The sequence below is a fragment of the Corvus moneduloides genome, chromosome 1 (assembly GCF_009650955.1).
Source record: "Corvus moneduloides isolate bCorMon1 chromosome 1, bCorMon1.pri, whole genome shotgun sequence".
Taxonomy (NCBI): domain Eukaryota; kingdom Metazoa; phylum Chordata; class Aves; order Passeriformes; family Corvidae; genus Corvus; species Corvus moneduloides.
In genome coordinates, this window is record NC_045476.1 from 145,340,990 (window position 1) to 145,361,729 (window position 20,740).

Below are 20,740 nucleotides of genomic sequence, written 5' to 3' on the forward strand. Positions count from 1 at the left end.
TAGACTATTTGAAAGTATTGTCATTAAATCTGTATGCATTACTGTTCTATTAAATTTGTATGCATTACTGTTGTATTTCTCATTTATTTTTCTTTTCCTGGTTTTTCACTTCCTGTTTGAATCTTAGATTCTAATCTTGTTTTTGTAGCAGAAGTTATATTGTGTTTCTTTTTTGGTAGGGAACTTGCATTTTTCAAGCCATTTAGTAATCCAGCCTTACAGCTGAAGTTCCTTGTACTGTTCATTATGCAATAGTGATCCAGAGCTTCATGTGTAGAGAGGGTGCAGGAAACAAGTCTGCTCCAAAAAAGGGGCTCTTTGTAAGGCTGGCTTTGAGGAGAACAGGAACAAATTCATGGTATTTGTTATTTCTGTTCCTGTTGTATCCTTTGCAAATAATCCTCCTCTAGGATTGCCTGCACTCTGGAAGAAATCTGAATCCATTTCACACGATTAAATGTCACAGTCTGAGAAATGCTAACTTATTGTCTGCTGTGTAGTTTTGAAGCTCTAGTGTGTATGATTTTCACCTGGTGGATATCTTAGAGATAATAATGTTATAAAATTGCTATTTAACACAAAATAACATACCAAGTCCAAAGTAATTACCAGTACATATAAAATTAATTACAGAGTTAAAAGGAATTTTTTAAAATTCACCTGCTAACAGCTGAGCCCAGGGTTGCATATTTCACTAGCAGCTGGTGCCAGAATAAGCACTTTCTGCAGGAGATGCTTGGAATGCCATCTACTGTTGAAAAAGTAAAAATCCAACCCAAAAGCAACTCAAAACCCTTAGGAGAAACTTCTTTTTTTTTAGTGTTTTGTTCTAAAATGAAATTTTGCTTACATTAGAATTCAAATAATGTTCTGAGAAGATCCTAATGTGTTTGATTTCAAGATCCTAGCTTTTTTATCCATTTTAAAATTAGGGTTTCTGCTTCATTGTATGAATTCCTTGAGAATTTCAGTCAATTGCAAACCAGTTTGAAGCATAAGTAAAAAATAAAGTCTCATCTTTCCAATACATAATTAATAGAAATTGTATTAAGGAAAGTTGTGATCCAGACACTGAAATAAATATCCCTCAAAATTCCTTATGATTAAAATTTTCATTTAAAATATTTAAGCCTTTTTTGAGTCCTTTCTAAGAAAAACTATTTTAGGACAAAACCTTATATGGTATTTGATTATCCATTACTGAAGTTGACTCTGGTAAAATTGTGTCTGGAGATTATAGATTTACTAAAGTTTGAGTAGTCTTGTACACCTCTATGTTACATTTGAATGTATTTATGCATGTGTTGTTACTATAATAGTGGTAACTGTTTGCATTTTGGATAATGAACAAGACTATGCATTTCACAGTCATCTTGCTACAGTCATTCTTATTTCCAGAAGTAAAGTATGGCTCACTGTAATGCAGCTATTGTGGTAGATCTCACACATCCTGTAGGCAAGAATGTAAAACATTTTTTTTCTCTTTACACAAAATATACAAGATTACACTGGCAGACTGACCTAAGTGCTATTCCAGCACTTGTGTGGAGAAACTCGATATTTTGAAAATAGATACAGTCAAATGAATGCTAGCTGTGAAATACTAATCTTTGCTAGAGTTTAGGTTGTAAAAGTATCTGTAATTTAAACATTTTTTCAATGCAAATCTCACCCAAGACTTGCTATGAGGTCCCCATAATTACAGAAAATTGCATCTAATAACAAATGTTATGTGACAATTAGACAATTTTGTCTCTATTCCTTCTTGGAAAATTGGACAAAAGTCCAATATTCTTTTCAGATTTGATGCCTGCTGTCTCAGTTTGATTTATTTTATTCTCTGTAAGTCATCTAACTGAAATGTCCACGTATCACCAGGATTTAGGAGAGTAACACTTATTAAATTGGAGAAAAAGAATTGAATCCAAATAAAACTATTATTAAAAATAAAAGGCCGAGAACAAGTGTCAGGCTCCCATGTGAGGCTTTTCAGCCAGTATATAATCTGAGCACTGAGATCAGAGAGAAGTCAGGGCTTTTCAGATTGTGTGAGGGAGACATTAGTGTGATCAAATATACAGCAGGACAGGTGACTGTTGTCTCAGAGTTGAACTTTTTAAAGAAATAGAAGTTATTTGTAGGAACATTGCCCTTTTTTTTTTTGTCTAAAAAGGGGTCTACTGACAGAACAAACTGATTAGATTCAAGAAGATATTTACTTGTGCCTCATGTCCTTGAAATGGATTTGGAAATTCATTATAGTGAAGAATTATGTAACATTAGCTGATCTTTAAATAAGCTGATAGAAACTGAATAGGTAAACTCCTTTTAAAGAAATATTTACTATGGCTCAAGGATTCCTTAAACTTGTGTGCTCTTTTTATCTGCTGCACGTGACACCCTTCATATGCATTAATTTGATCTTTGTTTTGCTCTTACTGCATTGCTAACACAGGCTAAGTTTTTATTTTATGTGTTGCAAGTTAGCTGGTCCGATCTTGCACCTATTAAATATGATGTTAGAGATGAGCAACTGACAGGTATTAGACACTTTACCCAGAGAAAAGCAAATCTGTGAAACTCCTAATTCAAGAATATTAGTAATATGCCAATCTGAAAAAAAACTTGTGGAGCCTTAGGATTGAAAGACACAACTTCACCCAATATAATTCCTTTGTTAAAATTGTTTATACTTTTTTCTAGTTGTTTTTGTTGCCCCTCTTTGACAACTTTGTGTGATCCAACTTTCTATTATTTATTATTTTATAATTTTTTGCTTTTTCAGGTTTTTGTACATGCCTTATTCCCTCAGCAGACACGACACCTAAGTGGGAAGCAGCCGGCCTGTTCCACATGGCAACAAATTATAGTGCTGACGGCTCACAAATTCTGTCTTAGAAATTCCCACTTACTCTGTAATAACCAAAATACTCTTTTCCTTACTAAATATAGGGAAAAGCTGCAGTAGCCCATTTTAAACTATGTGGTGGGTTTGGAAAACCACTAGATTTTTAGCACAGACCTTTTAATGTCACCTCCCTGGTATAGGCCCCCTGCTTGCCATTTTGTATAACCTTCAAAGGAGAGCATTGATCCATGAATTAATTATTGGAACTATATATAACATAATGGCTACTGTTCAGTGTAGTACTTATTTATTATTACAGTTGTACTATAATTATTTTCTAATGTGCTGATTTGTGAGTTTTACACTCATTTTTATGTTTTTACTATGAACACCATAACAAATAGCAAGGAAGAAGTCTGGCTGAGTAGGATGTGTGAGAAGTGAGAGAGCTTTCATTTGTAGAACACAGTGTCTCTATCTCCTACCCCAGAAACAAACAATAGGAAGCATTTCTGCCCTGAAGAGTTCATATCCTAAGATAAGCAGAACCTGATTTATTTTGCTGATTCTGAAATGATCAAAAAATACTGTCAGTTTCTTCAGTTTTAGGGTTAAAAGTACAGGGCTGTTGAGCACTCTTGTTTTTGGTCACAGTGAACCACACATTTTAGTAGATATTTTATAAATATTAGTGTCAAAATTTCGCTTTGTGACTTGTTTGTCTGGAACCTTACATAAAACCATCCCATTTTAATTATCATCTAATTGTCAGAGTAATCTTTATTTCACAGAAAGTGTTGTGTTTATGGGTGATGTTCATCTGAGGCTCATGCAAAGAGCTCATTCAGCCTAGACTACTATACAGGAACATGTATATGTGCTTACCTGTAAAGTACGTCTGGTGCTTTCTTGTTGTTTGTCTTGCATCTACAATAAATTTAGTTTGAGCTTCAGAGGATGTTTAACCTCTTAAGCTTGGATTTAGATAGGTTTTAAATTTATTCTGTTTAACAGATACTGTTTCTAGCCCAAGAACCCAACTTCTCCACCAGTTTGTTCACTAATATCAAATATCCGATTACCTCCCAGCTACTGATTGTGGAGGTGCTTTTCTGGAAAGTGCTGGTACTTTGGTTACAAACAGAACAAAATTAGTAAAATCACCTGCGTATGTCTTCAGGATAATACTCCTTTGGAAAGACATTATTACCCAAAAGATGATCCTTCTCAATTCAACTACCTATACTCTCTAAATTAATCAAACACTTGAAACAGTAATATAAATTAAAGACTTTAATTTTGATCAAAAATAGTTAAGCTGCATGTTCTTATGTGTATATTCTTATAGCATCAATAGGGTAATCAATGCAAAGAATCAATTCAGTTAATATTTAATATTTTACAGTTATGCAATTGGCATGGATTTATATTTGACCTCCTTTCTTGGAGTTAAACATACTTACATAATTTAACTTAATTAATCTGTAAAGGTGCCTTCTCAAGAAAATAGTTGACTGTATTTGAGTATATGTCTGTTTTAACTCTGCTGTTTTGTCAAGAGTGGATGCAGGCAAAATTATATACTCTGCTTGTGTCATGTGTCTTGACTTCCGATGTGAGAGTGTAGTCACTGCAGTCACTGCAACTAATCCTCCTCTTTTTTTGCTCATTTGGTGCAGGGCATATAATTGAAATGCTGTTACAAAGATTTAGAAAAATAAAAGAGGGTCCACAGCAGGCAATCTGGGAAAATGCATTAATGGACCTTGCATTCTAATACAGGGTGGTGGAAACCTCTGAATGTCGCTGGAGCTCATGATCTTCCCTCTTTTTCAGCACAATTAAACCAAGGGAATGGGTATCCCCACAGTTGTTTGGATGTAGTTATGCATTGAATGCAGTTCTTTGGAGAGAAAGAATGGGAAGGACAGGGAAACAAGAGGGAAGGGAGGTCAGAATTTTATCATTGTTTCTTTAAATCTATTTTATTTTCGGTGCCATTTTAAAGGGTATAAATTTCAGGGGAGGAAGTTGTTCTAAATTCAGAAATATTGCCAATGGTAAATACTTTTAGAGGTTATGATGTTCATGTACTATGACAAGGGGAATATATAAATTCCAGAGGAAGCTAGTTCCATACCTTCATTAAAATCTTTTCAGTAGTTGTGCATTGAAAAGGCATTTGCTAATTATCAAATTATTTTGGAATATTTCAAATCTGCTAATAATTGTAGACAGTTATTGAAGAGAGAGAGAACACTTCAAAGATTGTGTGTTGGCACCCTGACTCTTGAGAAAGCTGAGTCTCTGTACTGTCAGCTGGGCTAGTGGGGTCTGGAATGCTAAGAACAAATGTTAATCCTGAGAATAGTATTCAGTTTAATTCACCTTATAATATAAGAGGTTATGGAGTAGTTAGCATTCATGCTGCTGTTTTTATTTGAATGATAGCAGCTTTGTAGATTTTTACTGCGTGTAATATAAATCTGGGTTTGAGACAAATTATTTGCTGCTGTCTTCTCTGAACTATTTCTATTTTATTGTGAGCAAAGCTGGAGGTCAATGTCAGTATGGTATCTGCAGAAGAAGCAAAACTTAACGATTCTTTTTATAGATCTGAAGCTATCCCTCATCCTTCCTGTATGATTTGCTTTAGGAAAACCAGATAGTTTGGTGCATTAATATTTGATCTTATGTTGAGTCTTAATCAAGCTTAGTGTAACATGCATTGCTCATTGAGACTACTGCACATATATCCTGCTTTGCCATTAGGATCTATGTTCTCTAAACTTAAAAATTTCGCACAAGTGTCCCACTCTTTGGATTTCCTAAGCAATATATTTAATAAAAATAACTACTCTTGAAACATCAACAGCTTCATTAAATTGATACTAGCAACATTACAGCATTAATAGTAATAATAAAATATATTTAGATTTTTTTTTTCATAGATGAGTTCCAAGCAAAAGATGACTTGCTTTTCCAATCTTCTCAATTTCAACAGAAGGACTAGAAAAAACTTCCATCGTGGTCTGTCCTAGTCCGCTGAGTTGGTTAGGAAATAAGGAAAACATAGAATATTATTGAATGAAAGACTGAAACTCCTGGCCTGTAGCATTTTTAAATGAAAGTGATACAGAGTGTTATATGCTATGTGCTCAACTCAGTGTTTCTAGGAGACATTAGGTAAATTCAGTTTATTCCTGCAGATTAGCTAATCTGTTTCCTTGTGCTTGTAGGTCCATGGATGGCAAGTTGTGAATCTTGAGAGTAATACTGCGTTAGAGGTAGATATTATGATGTTTATCCCTGCCACGGATGGCTGATTCTGAAATTTGGATTCCCCGAACTTCACTTGAGAAGAACTAATACAGATATCTAGGTAGTGTAGAGTGTGTTTTAAGGGTTATTTTCATAGATTGAGACACCTGAATTCTTCCCCTATGTCTCTGTGGCTATTCATCCAAGTATGTTAAAATAGAGATGAGCTCTGATAACAGAGTGCTTGTTAGTTTACCTGTCTCCAAAGCACCTTTTGAAAAGAATGTTTTATGGTTTTGATGTAGTAGATCTTAGAGAGAAGCTTTTACTGGTGGCAGTAGATTGAAAAATAGAAAAGTATTAGGAGTTTAAAGGGATAGTAATAATTTTTATATTGATGTTTCAATTACTTAGTCTTCTGCTTCCATTTTTCTTGTTCTCTTCCCTCTTTTTTCTGTTCTGTTCTCGTATTAATTCCCTGTGCCAGTGGGAATAGCCTTAATCTTTGAGGAAATTTTTAGTACACGGAGAGGATCTGACATCAAAAACTGTTCACTGAGACTTGAGATTTAGCTTAATGTTTCTAGCTACTGGAAAAGATCAAAGGGATCTGGCACTTGCACTGTGTAGGCTTGCAGAGGAACACAAGAGTAATGGTGATGTGTATGTTTCAAAGGGCAGAGGTTTCTGATAACAAAGTGCAAGGTGTAAAAATTCTGTATTGTTGGCAAGTAGAAAAATCCTTGTTTTCAAGTGGAGTAGCGTATGGAGTTGTGATCTTTGCAAAAAAAATTGTGACGAAAGTTTCAAACTCCTCTGACATTTTACCATAGATGGTAAAATACTTAGTGTTCTGCACCGTTAGAATGCATTGTCTCAGTCATTGTTGATCAGACACATTATCTGCAGCCTGTTGGTGGTTTTAGTAGACAGGTGTTGATCAGAATTTGTTTCTAGTGAATAATGAGAACTGGCACTGTTCTTGGAAGAGTTTTGAGTGGATAGGATTGAAAAGACATAGGAAGGTTAAATGAAGACAGGTTGCCTGTAAGAAGCAGAATGCAGTTATACTTCTTGGGCTATTTCAGTTGATGTGTTGAGAAAATGGAAGTTTTGGGGCTTTCTGACCTGGAAAGACACTTCTTTTAAGCAATTATTTGTTGCTGATTGTTGAAAGGAGGGGAGAAAACAAAGCATAAATATGGCAGTACACAATCCAGTGAAACACAAAGCCGCTCTTGTAACCAAAGGAAATACAACTGTATGTGTACATGTAGACAGGGTTCAAGTATCTGGAGTCTCTTTAGTCCTTTTCTGTGTAGAAAAAGACATTTAAACCACAGCAATGTTAAAAATACATTCAGTGCCTTTCCTCTAATATATCATTATTTCTGTCAGTTGCTATAACTTGTAATTTCATCTGAATGAAGTCTTTTGGAAAAAATGTAGCAGAAATTAGTCTGTGGTTTTCTGATTTAGATCCAGAATCTGTGTCCATTCTCTGACCTTGAAAGATAAATACTTGTGTTGTACACCGGGTTCAGGCCTATTGATCCACAGGGTTAATATTAATTTAAAATTATCTGGTAGAATCTATTAATTCAATAGATTTTTTCATAATTTCTTTTCAAATTGTAGTTTGCCTTCCATGTTCATTATAATGTCAAGGAAGATAATTTCCTAATCCAGGGAATGAAGGATGTATGGAATGCGTCACTGTTATATAATTATAGAAGCTCTTGTCCTCACATAACTGCAGTGTTGGAAAGTATATAGTGAATGAGACACAGAATTCTAGGAGAAGAAAAGATTAATTTATAAGAGAGATATTTTGAATTGTAGGGTCATATTATATCCTGACTTAGAACACAGTGTTCCTATCAAATGCTGAAAAATTAATTTTAAACGCAGTTTTTCAACATGTCTGATAATGGACAATGTCTTTTATTTAATGGTGCAAAACTAAAAATTGATTGTAAGATTTTCAAAAATACCAAGGGTTTGCAGCTGCATGAAGCCACCAGATATATGCTATTATGTAAAGATGCTATATCCTCTTGAAAAAAAACCTACCACAGATTTCAAACTACACACTTAGGATTTTACACTAATTTACTTTCACACATGAAAAATTATTGACCATGGTCACTATCCAAAGGAAAGGTGGTGTTGTAATCTGATTATGTGAAGGGCTCGAATTTCCTTTGTTTAGTTCAATAGAACAATTCACAATGAAGTAATAACTTAAAAGTGTCAAGTAAGTATGTTTGGAAATCATGTATGGAAAGGAATATACAGATTAGTGATATATTCAGTTTTCAGTGTTCAGTTGTCAGGGAGGTCACATTTCAGTGTATAGTTCTGTGTATGCCACTTAGGAATTCTGAATTACTATCTGGGAGTGTTTGCTTACAGCTGACCATGGAGCCTTAAGGCTCATAATGTTGAGGAATCTGAAATGTCCTGAACTACCTAGTGAGGAAAGTATGAACATGCTTTGATTTCCTGTCCCTCCCATTTCTCCTGCTTTGAATTTTCTACATTGAAAAACCAGTGTGGATTCTCTTGATTAAAGATAATATTATGACTAAGATGCATGGTAGAGTGGAATTGCAACATCATGACAAATTTTTATTTTTACTTTTTTTTTTTTTTTTAATATACCTGCTTGGTTTTGTGGGGTTTGTTTATTTATTCATTTATTTTGTTTTTGTACTGGAATGTAACTTTCTATTTAAATTTCTAAAGTGCTGAAGAGGCAAAATCATGCTAGAAGACAATTTAATGTGTGTTGCATGTTCAGTTTTCCCTTTCTGTACCCAGTTTTGGAAAGACTTCAGTGTTTCTCATTGTTCACTTATTTAATTGTTACGTAGTTACTGAATCCTCTTTATGGAGTTATTTCCTGTGATAGCCTATGGTGGAGGAGATATGGAGCTATTTTGGTGAGCTTTAGTTTTCTGTGCAACACTAAGCATCCACTTAAAATTACGAGCCTGCACTTCCTGTATGGTTAGGTGAGAGTATTCTCTGTAGAGACATTCAGAATATCTATTTAGGAACCTTTTTGGGTTTTTGAACATATAGGGAAGGTAGATTCTAACTGGATATTTAAGAACACTATCTGCAATTAGAGGATGTAAATATTCCTATGGATGTATGTCTCTATTTTTGGGTTTTGTCATGGCTTAAACCCAGTCAGTAAACAAGGTCCAGGCAGCTGCTCACTCACTCCCTCACCAGTAGGACTGGGGAGAGAATCAGAAGGGTAAAAGATAGAAAACACAAGAGTTGACACAAAGACAGTTTAAGAGGTCAAGTAAAAGCCACTCACACAAGCAAAGCAAAACAAGGAATTAATTCACTGCCTCCATGGGCAGGGAGGTGTTCAGCCATCTCCAGGAGAGCAGAGTCCCATCAGGTGTGTAACAGTTACTTGGGAAGACAAACTCCATCACTCCAAATGTACCCCTCTTCCTCCTTCACCCCACTTTATTTACTGAGCATGACATCATATGGTCTGGAATATCCCTTTGGTCGGTTTGGGTCATCTGTCCCAGCTCAGGACAGGTGTTGAATCTCCTCCCAACCTCCCATGCACCCCCAGCTTCCTCACCAGTGTGGCAGTACGAGAAGCAGAAAAGGCCTTGCCTCTGTGTAAGCCCTGCTCAGCAATAGCACAAACATCTCTATATTATCCACCCTGTGTTCAGCCCAAATCCAAAACACAGCCCCATACCAGCCCCTGTGGAGAAGGCTAGCTCTATGCCGGCTGAAACCAGCACAGGCTCAGTAAGAGAACATCAGCTTGCTCACTTAAGTTAAAGCATGTATTTTAGATGGAATTTTTCCTAAAGACAGTGGACAAATATTAATCAGTACTAAACAGACCTCCTGTATGTGTTATCCAGGTATTTCTTTAAGCAAGTCCTAGTAAAGTTCACTCAAGATTAAAATTCCTTAGCTTTCCCTCAGTGTTTAGTTAGGTTGTCTTCAGGTCCTGACATCACTGTAGTTTAAGAAATATAATGCAGATTTTCCTTTAATCTATTAGCTTAGTATATTGTTTTAAATGTCATATTACATGTTCTAAATTGGCCATGAACTATGACAGGCAGTTTGGTTGTGAATAAAAATAAAAAAATAGATTGTAGTTCACATAATAAAGTACCTTCCTTTGTATTTGTAGTTGAATGTATTGCTGGAAATGTTTTAACACGGTATTATGTGCAAAAAATTGAAAGTCAGGCATATAACATTACTGATTTAATTTTTAGTTACATATTAAAGTTTTCCATACTTGGCACTCCCCATTTTTAAAACTAAATGGAAATAAGCCCATAGTACAACTTAATATAAACATACAACAAATATTAAAGGAAATCCTTTAAACTCAAAATAGAAACTTTTCCCTTCCCATTTGATACAGATTTTAGTACTTCAAGGTAGTTGTTTTCAACATGTTGCACTCAGTTGTGCAAACTTATCTTTTTAGGGTCAAAGAAGAACAAAAACCACAGCCGACACAGTAAGTAAAATATCTTAAAGATGCAATAGGCTTGACTTTTCTACCTTTGCCGTGTTCTGCTCTCTGCACCTTTGATGGTATTAGCTTTCACTGATACCTGATAGGCTGCAGGTAGTTTGTCATCTGCTTCCTGACTGGCTTGTAAGAGAGCTGCCTGTAGCTTCTTACTCCATCCACATGTTAGCTGGATGTAGGCTCTTGCTGCCTGCTTGTGAACTGGTGAATTGTAGAACTTCTTTTACACCCTTAGTGGCTGACTTAGTTCTGCAGCTAACATTCCCATTGGCTCTAGCTTTTCCGCCTGTGTATTTCTACTAACGTTGGATAAGAAAACATTTAAACTAGTTTGGTTTTATTGGTTATTCAGTCACATTATTTGCTTGTTTAAACAGGTGGTTTCCCTTTAGTGGGATCACTGAGCTGGTAAATAACGTTCTTCAACCACAGCAAAAACAGCAAAATGAAAAGGAGCCCCAGACGTAAGTAAGCTGCTCTCTGTAGATTAAGTAATGTCTGTACAGCATTAGAACATCCTGGAGAGTATGTTTAAAATAATTGCCCATTTAGAACATTCAGCCAAGGGCATTTTACAAGCTGAGCACCAATTGCTTTCCAACCCCTCATTTGCAAAGGGAAAACTGAAAATCAGGTTTTACTCTGCTTATCAGTTACTTAAGTGATTGCTTTAAGGAGTTACTACTGTTCCATTTGGTGTTTTTTTTTTTTTTTGTTTAGTTTAGTTTTGTTCATTTGTTTTGTTTTTTGGCAAATATTTCATATATGAAACTCCGGGTGATGTGTTTTCTGTGCATGAGGAGCTGGAATGACAAGACATGTAGCATTATATATAGCATGTCTATGCACATGCATGGTCTGGGTCATGCATAGAATGCTATATGAATCTACATAATATGTAGGAAGACTTTTCTAAGGACCAGGAAAACATCATGTCATTTTTTCCATGCTTTTAGAGTATCTGTAAAGTTTCAGAACTTCAGCAGATAAAAGGTGAAATCTTGGGTCAGTCAAAGCTGAGGAAATTTTGACTTTGGTGGTGCCAGTATTTAATCCATGAACCTTTTATACAGTTAAGCCAGTACTTTTTTTGCTATCTGAAAATTTAAAGTTTTAAGAGAAACTGGCAAAGCTAGGACATTCATTCTTAGAGGAGAACTTAACGTATGGAGCTGAAAATACTCCGTTCATAAAGAGAAACTAAAACATTTCTATTATTCTAAATTTTCAAATTCTTAAAATGTACTTCAGATGTTATTTAAGCTTTAAACAGCTAAGTTGCTGTCTTTTCTTTCTTCTAGAGGTGAATGCCTTGTAAGTTTGTGTGATAAAAGAAATGTTTGCTTTTGAACTCATGCGTAACTGGTTTAAAGCACGCATTTAACTTGTTAATTATTTTCCAGGCAGAATCAATGTTCATTCATTTTTTAATACATATATTTAAGTGAACCTTCATACTTGTGGGTCATGAAAGATGTGTTGTTTTTTGCGAATACGTAGTGAAAAATTTTCATGAATTAAAATGGAAAAATAGGGCATAAAACCGATATTCTATAAAGCAATGTATTATTCTGAGCTCTCTTTCTGCTATTCTCACTTAAGGGCTTATAAAATTGTATAAAATATTAATAGTGAATATTTTATTTTTTGTTTCTTGTTAGATACTGGCAATATTACAGTTTGTTCACAACAACTCAGTGTTTTGTATTCCCATTTTCCTTAACTCAGCAAAATTTGTTCTGCTTACCAGTGTTGTACGTATGAAGCGCATGGCTTTCAAGAAACTGAAAATACTATATGGGCAGTGTAAACAGATGAGTTGTAGTTAACAAAAGGTATTTATAAATGGTTACTGTTATTATGGAAGGATTTTTTTGAATGGTGATCTCTTTGGGAATGACTTTTGTTCGGTGTTTTTATTACATAATTAAGAAATTAATTAATTTGTATACTCACTGAATGTATAGATACACTTCTCCCAGTCTTGTGCTAACATCTAATGGAAGGATTATATTCAAAAATTATCCTGAAAACCCCAAGATATGGTTATGATGTTTTGATGCCATTCAGAAGGAAAAATGCGAAGTGGTGTTACGTAGAGGTAGTTTATGTGGTTGACACAGGACAAAGAAAAATGGTGTAGGGTAATGCTCTTTGGCAGAGAATCAGGGAGCCATGATGGTATGTAAGTTGAGCTGTAGCCAGTATCCTGAAAGAGGTTAATGTCATACAGGAATGTACAGACACTAGCCAGGAAGCACTGTGAAGAGGTTTTCACACCGCTAGGCTTCGGTAAGATCTCACTGGAGTAGCATGCCCTTCAAAAATTGTGGAGCAGTTGTAATTCAGTGGAGAGTAATAGGAATGAATAATTAGGTGTCTAAAAACGTGGTATGTATTAGGAAAGAGTCAAACACATGAGTTAATTTAACCTCCTGAAGAGAAAATCCCAGGGAATGAAGGAGATGGACAAGTCTTTAATTATACAGAAAGTTGTTGAAAAATTGAAGGAAATTACCACTTTTCCATTTTCATCTCATGGTGAAGCTGAAAGAAGTAAACTTAAATTGAATTAGGGAGGACTGAACTCCGCAGAGAGAACCTTTTAATGGAAAGAAAACTTAAAATCCTTCCATACTTTATTTAGGACTTGTGTGGAAGCTGTGGAAATCTTAAGGAGCAGGTTTGGCAAATATCTGTTAGAAGAGGCAAAAGCGTAGCTGGTCCTGTGCTGGGACAAGAGAATGGTCTAAGTGACTTTTAAAAGTGTCTTCCAGCACTGTTTATTTGTGATAACTTCATTAATGTATTAATTACTAGGATTTATTTTTGTGATTATTGTAAATTTTCAGGGAGAAAATTGAACAGAAATACTAATGGTACAACTTTTAAATTTTTTTTTTTTCTGACATTAATGGCTTGCAAAGAATTTTGTACCAGGGAACACTGTGGGACACTGGGCAGGAGAATAAATGTCTGTAGAAATTTTTACCACTATTCATACATAGTGGGGCATTTTCCACTTGAAATCACTGTCAGTATCTGAATCTAATTTCAATATATATCTGATTGTCCACCTTTGCTGATGAAAAAGTTTATTTACAGTGAATCTGGGGAGGACTAAATGCGGTGAGAGGAAGCAGAATAGTGTCTGAAAACAAGGTATCGTGTTACAGATTTCACTTTTGCTCTGGAGAAGTTATTGTAGAACCATTGACCATGTGCCCTTATGGGCAGAGGTAGGATTAGTCTGACGCTCTTGGACACGAATTCTGTACTGCAAAATCACAGAATGGTTGAGGTTGGAAAAGACTTCTGGAGGTCATCTTGCCCAACCCTCCTTCTCATGCTGGATCACCTAGGGCCATTGTTTACAACTATGTCTAGCTGGATTTTGAATATATCCAGGGATGGATACTTTAGAAAATCTCTGGGCAAGAGATAACGTGCTAGTGCTTGGTCACCCCTAGAATGAAGTGTTTTCTTCTGCTCAGAGGGAACTTTCTGTGCCTCAGTCTGTGCCTATTGCCTCTGATCCTGTCACTGGACACTGCTGAAAAGAGCCTGGATCCATTATCTTTGCACCCTGCCTTCAGGTATTATCCTTCAGACAAGGTCCCCTCCCTGAACTTTTTCTTCTCTAGGCTAAAAATTTCAAGCTCTCTGTCTGTCCTTACATGAGAGATGCTTCAGTCCCTATCTTTTTGGCCTTTTGCTGGACTGTCTCCAGTACGTCCATGTTTCTCTTTAACTGGGGAGGCCAGAACTGGACAGAACTTCAGGTGTGGCTTCACCAGTGCTGAATAAAGGGCAGGGTCTCCTCCTTCTGCCTCATGGTAATGCTTTTGCCTAATACAACCCAGAATGCCATTCACTTCCTTTTCCTCAAGGCAAGCTGGCTCACATTCAACCATGACTTCCAGGTCCTTTTCTGCAGAGCTGCTCTCCAGCTGGGCAGTTCCCAGCCTGTACTGGTGCATGTGGTTCCTCCTCAGGTGCAGGACTTTGCACTTTGCCTTGTTGAACATTGTGAGATTCTGATCAGCCCGTTTCTCCAGCCTGTTAAGGTCCCTCTGGATTGCAATGGAACCCTTGGGCATATCAGCCACTCCTCCCAGTTTGGTGTCATCCACAAACTTGCTGAAGGTACTCACTGGTCCATCATCTACATGAGTAAGGTGTTGAACAGGACTGGACTCAGTATTGACCCCTGGGATAAACCTCTAGGAACTGGCCTCCAACTAGACTTTGTGCCACTGATCTCCCCACTCTGGGCCCAGCCATTTAGCCAGTTCTCAGTCTACTTCAAAGTCTGCTCATCCAGTCTGTACTTCATCAGCTTCTCTATGAGGATGTTATGGGAGACAATGGGAAAAGCCTTACTGGAGGCAAGATAGACAATATTCACTGCTCTCCCCTCATGCAGTCATTTCATTGTAGAAGGTCATTACATTGGTTGAGCATGACTCCCCCTTGGTAAATGCCTCCTGATCACTTTTTTGTATTTCATGTTCCTAGAGATGGTTCCCAGGATTAGTTGTACCATCACTTTCTCAGGAATTGAGGTGAGTCTGACTAGTCTGTGGTTCCGTAGATCCTTATGCTTCTCCAAGGTGGAAGTGACATTTTCTTTCCTGCAGATGGTAGGCACCTCTCCCAATTTCTGTGATTGTTCTGATATTGAGAGAGGTCTTGCATGTCTTGTCTTGATGAAGAATACTTTTATCTCCAGCACATGTGTACTTCATAATGAGTTTTATCAGCAGTGTTTGAGATATTTCTATATTTTAATCCTTACAGAGTAGAAATTCCTAGCTGCCCCCTGAAACAACTGCTTTTGATGCTCAACAATCAGCCTACCAATTTTTATTTCTTCAGATTCATAAGGTATATATTTTGTAAGAGGTGTATTCAGGTTGTTCCTCATTAGGATATGGTGGCCTTGTGCCTAAGGGTTTGACTTGGAGCTTATATTTTTCTTTTGCATGAATCTTGGAATGTTATTTAATGGTGTTAAGCTCCAATCACAATAAAGGAATTGCCGTGCTAGACGGCACTGTTGTAATATCGTATGTTGGCAGTGCCCAGCAATGAGTACCCAGAACACACATAAGGAGAAGGATATGCATAGCCTGGTTCTGATACAGGTATTTTAGTGACTTCCTGAGGCAGTGGCTGCACGCATACTGCTGGGTTTATTTCCTGGCAATAAGGAATCTGTTTGCCATAGTTATTTGCAATCCTGTTTTAAACCTATTTCTATTCCTGGTTTCAGAACTTGGTGAAAATGAATTCTACAATTTAATTATCTGTATAGAGAAGTTGTCACCCTCTGTCTGCTTTAAAACTACTTCCTGATATTTTCAATGGGAATTGCTGGTCTTGTGTTATATAATTTGTCTATACTATGTATAACCTTTAAACATTTCTGTTATGTTCCATGAAGTCTATTATAGTTCATACAGTTATCCCTTTCAGCTGCAGAGTCAGAGTTTTTCCTTCTGTGATAGGAACTGCTTCTGGTCATCCTTGTTGTCTTATCTCCTTTTAAAAGCCCTATTAGATCTTCTTTAGTTAACAGTGATCAGTGTCACAGTATTCAAGATATGAGAGCTCTGTGGTTTTATGCAGTGGTTTAGGAAAGAAAGTTTCTAATATTTGTTGCTTAAAGACATCCAAATATTGAAAAGATGGCAGGATTTTTTCCCTTTTCCCATAAACAGTTTTGTTTATTTTCAGGCTGGTAGTTTGGTTGCTTGCTAAGAACTGTAAGAGGTCAATCATTTAATTTGACAGCAGAAATGTGTACTGAAATTTCTAGAAGTTTTGTGTTATGTAACATAAATAGAAGTAAAAAATAATATATGATTGAAGAATGGAGTGTTTCCATATGTATATGCATATAGGTGTAAGGTGTTGCTTAGTAGACAACACAGGCTGCAATACATTAACATAGAGCAGCTCCTAAAAGCTCTGTGGGAAGTATTTTCTCTCTAATTTTTGCAATTTCTCAGGGTTTGTGAATGTCACAGGCTGTGGCACTACTAATATGCTGACAACATCCTGATTTGAACTGCTTTCCTAAAGAAATAGACAGTACCCCTAGAGGGCTGACAGGTTGTCTGAATGAGATAAGCAAATAGATTTAGAAAATGCTGGCTTAAGCTTAACTTAAACGAGACAGAAGGGATACTCTTGTAATAAGAGGAAAGCACATTAAGCCTGCAGCTGAATCAGTGACCTCAGTTTCCAGTGGAACATTTAGGACAGAGGCAAAAGGTGTTCTTGCAAAACATAGAGGCTATACACTCATTTTGGCACTAACTGTAAGCCTAATGAATGCTTTCATTTTTATTTGCCAAAAAAAGAATTGTGGATTTCATTCTGTGAAGAACTGATGATGAAGATCATGCATCAATTTATATAATGTCTATCAGATCTTGTATTAGGAAGGTCAAAACTTCTAGAGAAGATCAGGCCTCAGCTGCTGCGCACAACTGGCTCGACACTATTCATGATAATTTAATGTTGTTCTCCTTATGTTATATTCTGGGAGTAGAAGAGATGTGAACCCTATTTTATGTGCAATATTACTACTTCCAATTAAGATTATTCCAAGAACTGGCATAAGGTGGTTTTGAATTGCTAAATGAAATCTGAACCTTTTTCTTTTTTCCTAATTTGTCAGGGACTGAACTGGCAGAGAAGTGGCTTTTATTGCTGGGGCACTCTGACTAAGCTATGGTGAAAATACGAAAAAAAAATAGGTGATTATTAATTCTTGGAAATATAGATCTACATTGTAGCGGCATCTGTTTTTTTTAAATTTAGAAATGACTATTCAGTGCACCCATGGCTGCTACTATGTATAGAGTTCTTTTTCACAGATTATCTATAAATTTTCAACCATTCATGGTACATAAGTTTTTATTTATGGCAATTTGAGGGAAATTTAAGTTTGCGGAAGTAGCTTTTTAATAATAGTTGTTTTTTTTCTTTTAACTAAGAAAATATTGTCATAAGCAACACATTCTAACCTTTTTTACAAAGTTTCTATTTTTTAAAAATAATCTCTTAGTCACATTTGTGGAAATTACTTGGCAGAGACTAAGCAAAAGAAAAGAGAGTATCTTCTGGTTCTTATGTTTTGTTTGCAGGTTGATAGAAAATGTTATCAACTTTTTTAATACATTCGTCTTTCTCTTTAAGCAGGGAACAACTGTCTTCTCATAATTGGATAAAAAATAAAAATGTGTGATATTACATTGATGAATTGTGGTCAGGTTCATGATTCTCACAGTGAACATAACAAATACCAAAATCTGAACTTCCATGGGGTGTCTATTACCTCAATCACTTTGCATGGCATGGCATGCTTTATGTCATTATTTGCCCTCTGGTAATTTTTCTTATCGAATTAATATTCCCATTAGGAATATAAGCCTAGCACAATAACTTTATGCTATGAAGCAACAGTTAGGGTGCTTGAAGCTGAAGGGAAGATTGGGATTTCAGCAGTTCTACAGCCTTCCTGCATAGACAGAATTCTAGTCTGAAACCTAAAGGAGAAAACCAGAATGTACAGCCAGGCTGTGCTTGGTGTATGTAGGCTTCAGTTAGCTGAGACAATTCCTTTTAATAACACAAAAGTTGTTTTCATAGACATCTTCTTCAAACTCAAGATTTCTGTTTTTCTAGTTTAAAGATTTTCTGATCTCTCTCTGGCAAGTTCACAATGTATTTTTTTTTGGCTCTCTGGGCTGCTCCACTGTTACAGTTTTCCTCACCATGGATATTTGTTATTTTCGTCAGTATTTTCTGTATTCTAAACATTTTAAATTTAAGTTAATACGATTGGATTTGAAGAATAGGTCAACACATTATAGTGTTTTCTGCATTATCTAGTTGAAAAATAGATGCTCATAGGTTAGTGTTCTTTTTGGTTGAGTTTTCCAAGAGAAAATAATAAGCTTAGCAGTGAGAATCATAAAATCAAAGGATGTTGGAACTAGTTAGACTTTAATGGAACTGATCTCTCTCTTCCCTAAAGCCATGCTTCTGTGAGTCATGCATCCACCCTCATAGTACTGTAAATGTAGGGTATACTCAGGATGCACACACACAAGATAGCAGAGTTATGAGTGTCTGTTTTCATCACTTGGGAAAAACAATTATGGCACAGTTAACTTGGGCTTGTTTTGGCCTTACAGCTTCTGTTTTCATATGAAAACTGCTGACTTGAGCTTTCTGGTGTGTTCAATGCTTGTAATTAGGCTCACCTGGTATTATAGGCTAAGAGCTACTTTCTCCAGGGATGATTCTCTAGACCTTTTGCATGAGAGTGTAGATCAAAACAGTCCTTTGGTACCCCTCCTCAATATATTTCTCCTTATCACCTTCTTTCAATCTATTTCATCCTCTCAACATTTTACCTGGAAAAACTCAGCATGGCTTTTACCAAAAAGGAATAACCTCCCAGGATACTGAGTATCACACATGAGTAAGGGTATGACTCATGCAAAGGTGCTAACTTGTATAGTTTTTTGAGAGCAGTGTCTTTATCCCAGAGTAATTCCCATTTTGGTTTGGTTTAGGTTGTTTTCCATATAAACTGTTAGTAAGAAAACATGATCAAAAGATACCTTCATTTCTTCTGCTGTACATGCTACTGCTGTACATGCTACTGAGTGATTGAAAAATTTCTGGAAATAAATAGAAGTATTTTAATTATTGGATGAATTGGGAAGACAACTGATGAAGAATTTGAAGTCAGAGATGTATAAAAGATTATTTAGGAGTAAAAGTAACATTTCCTGAAACAATCAAAGTGGCTTTACTGATCATCTTTAACTGTTTGTATCAAATACATCAGGCTTCCTAAATCAGTAGTGATTGGTGCAATAAAAAAGGCTTTCAAATATAGTTTTAATGAATGGTAATTTGATATAAAAAATATTCTAAATATTTTTGTTTTGCACTGTAGGTAGAGATATCAAGATAAGAGCATAATGAAAAATGTTGAATAAATATTCAGGAAAGAGGAGAGATTCAGTGATCATGGTTGAATCAATTATAACATCATAACTGCATAAATACCCTCAAGATGTTGGATCAAATTCTTGGAAAATCAACAATTAGGTTCACAAACCAACACCAAATTTCAGAACCAGGAAGCAAGTTCTAAAATAGTTAATGCCAGTAACTCTAGAAATGGATCTGGTGGATACTGAAGATGTTTGGGACTTCACAAAGGCTACCTGTGTGGTTTAAACCATACATCTTAAGGTTTGCTACTGAATGCAGGTACTGAGAGACGTTTGTACCTCTGGAATTACTTCTACAAATGGCCCAGCTGTGGGTAGTGCTGAATGCTAATATGAAGTATTGGGCACTTCTGGCTGCTGATGATACCAGTGGAAAGAGTGATGGTTTTCATACTTAGTTTCACATAGCAGTGGACGTTTTTGCTTACTTGCAGGTTGAAAGCAGAACCAGACCTGTCAGTCAACAGCATCTGGGGAATTCCTGTCCCCCGGAGTCAGGAAACACAATTAGGCTTGCTGAAAATACAATTAGGCTTCCCAGCTGCAGAGCTTTTCTGATGAAAGTTCAGTAATGTTGGTTACATGCTTTTAAACTCCCAACTTTTTTCAACAACATTTCTGTATAATTGATAGCTATGAGTATTTGTCTTTGGGAGGGTTTATTCTCGCAGCTATGTGCTTTTATTTTGATTATTTGCAGTGGTTGATTGTGATACAGTTTTCAGAGTGAAGGTGAGTAAAGTGCTATTATCATTGTTGTCTTACTACTTTGATAAAGAGTAGTTGTAGTATTTGGTCAATTAATTATATAAAAATATAATTAAATATTCATTCCTTAATTGAAGAGGTGTTATGGGGCAGCAAGGCTAGAGGAATGAAGCATCTATTTATTTATTTGAGGCAGGAAGGGATTAGACTGATTTAGAAAGGCTGACTACAGGATGTGGAGCTCTGCCATGTTTACCTAGGGAAGACATGCTAGATGAGACCATTGTCTTTTATCACCAGGAGCAGATTTTTGCTATTTGGTGGTAGTCTTCACTC

General features: G+C 36.1%; 1 protein-coding gene across 35 annotated transcripts in view; it reads left to right on the forward strand.

The window, feature by feature from the left end:
• RIMS2 (regulating synaptic membrane exocytosis 2) overlaps positions 1 to 20,740 on the forward strand; it is a 467,470-nt gene that overhangs the window by 50,409 nt on the left and 396,321 nt on the right. For 4 of the 35 annotated variants that reach the window (XM_032131090.1, XM_032131097.1, XM_032131106.1 and 1 more), the window contains exons 2-3: positions 10,605 to 10,637; positions 11,030 to 11,116. The exons of the other annotated variants lie outside the window; for them this stretch is intronic. In XM_032131090.1, the coding sequence (XP_031986981.1) occupies positions 10,605 to 10,637; positions 11,030 to 11,116 (120 nt within the window). The remainder of the gene's footprint in view (positions 1 to 10,604; positions 10,638 to 11,029; positions 11,117 to 20,740) is intronic. 35 annotated transcript variants of the gene reach the window in all.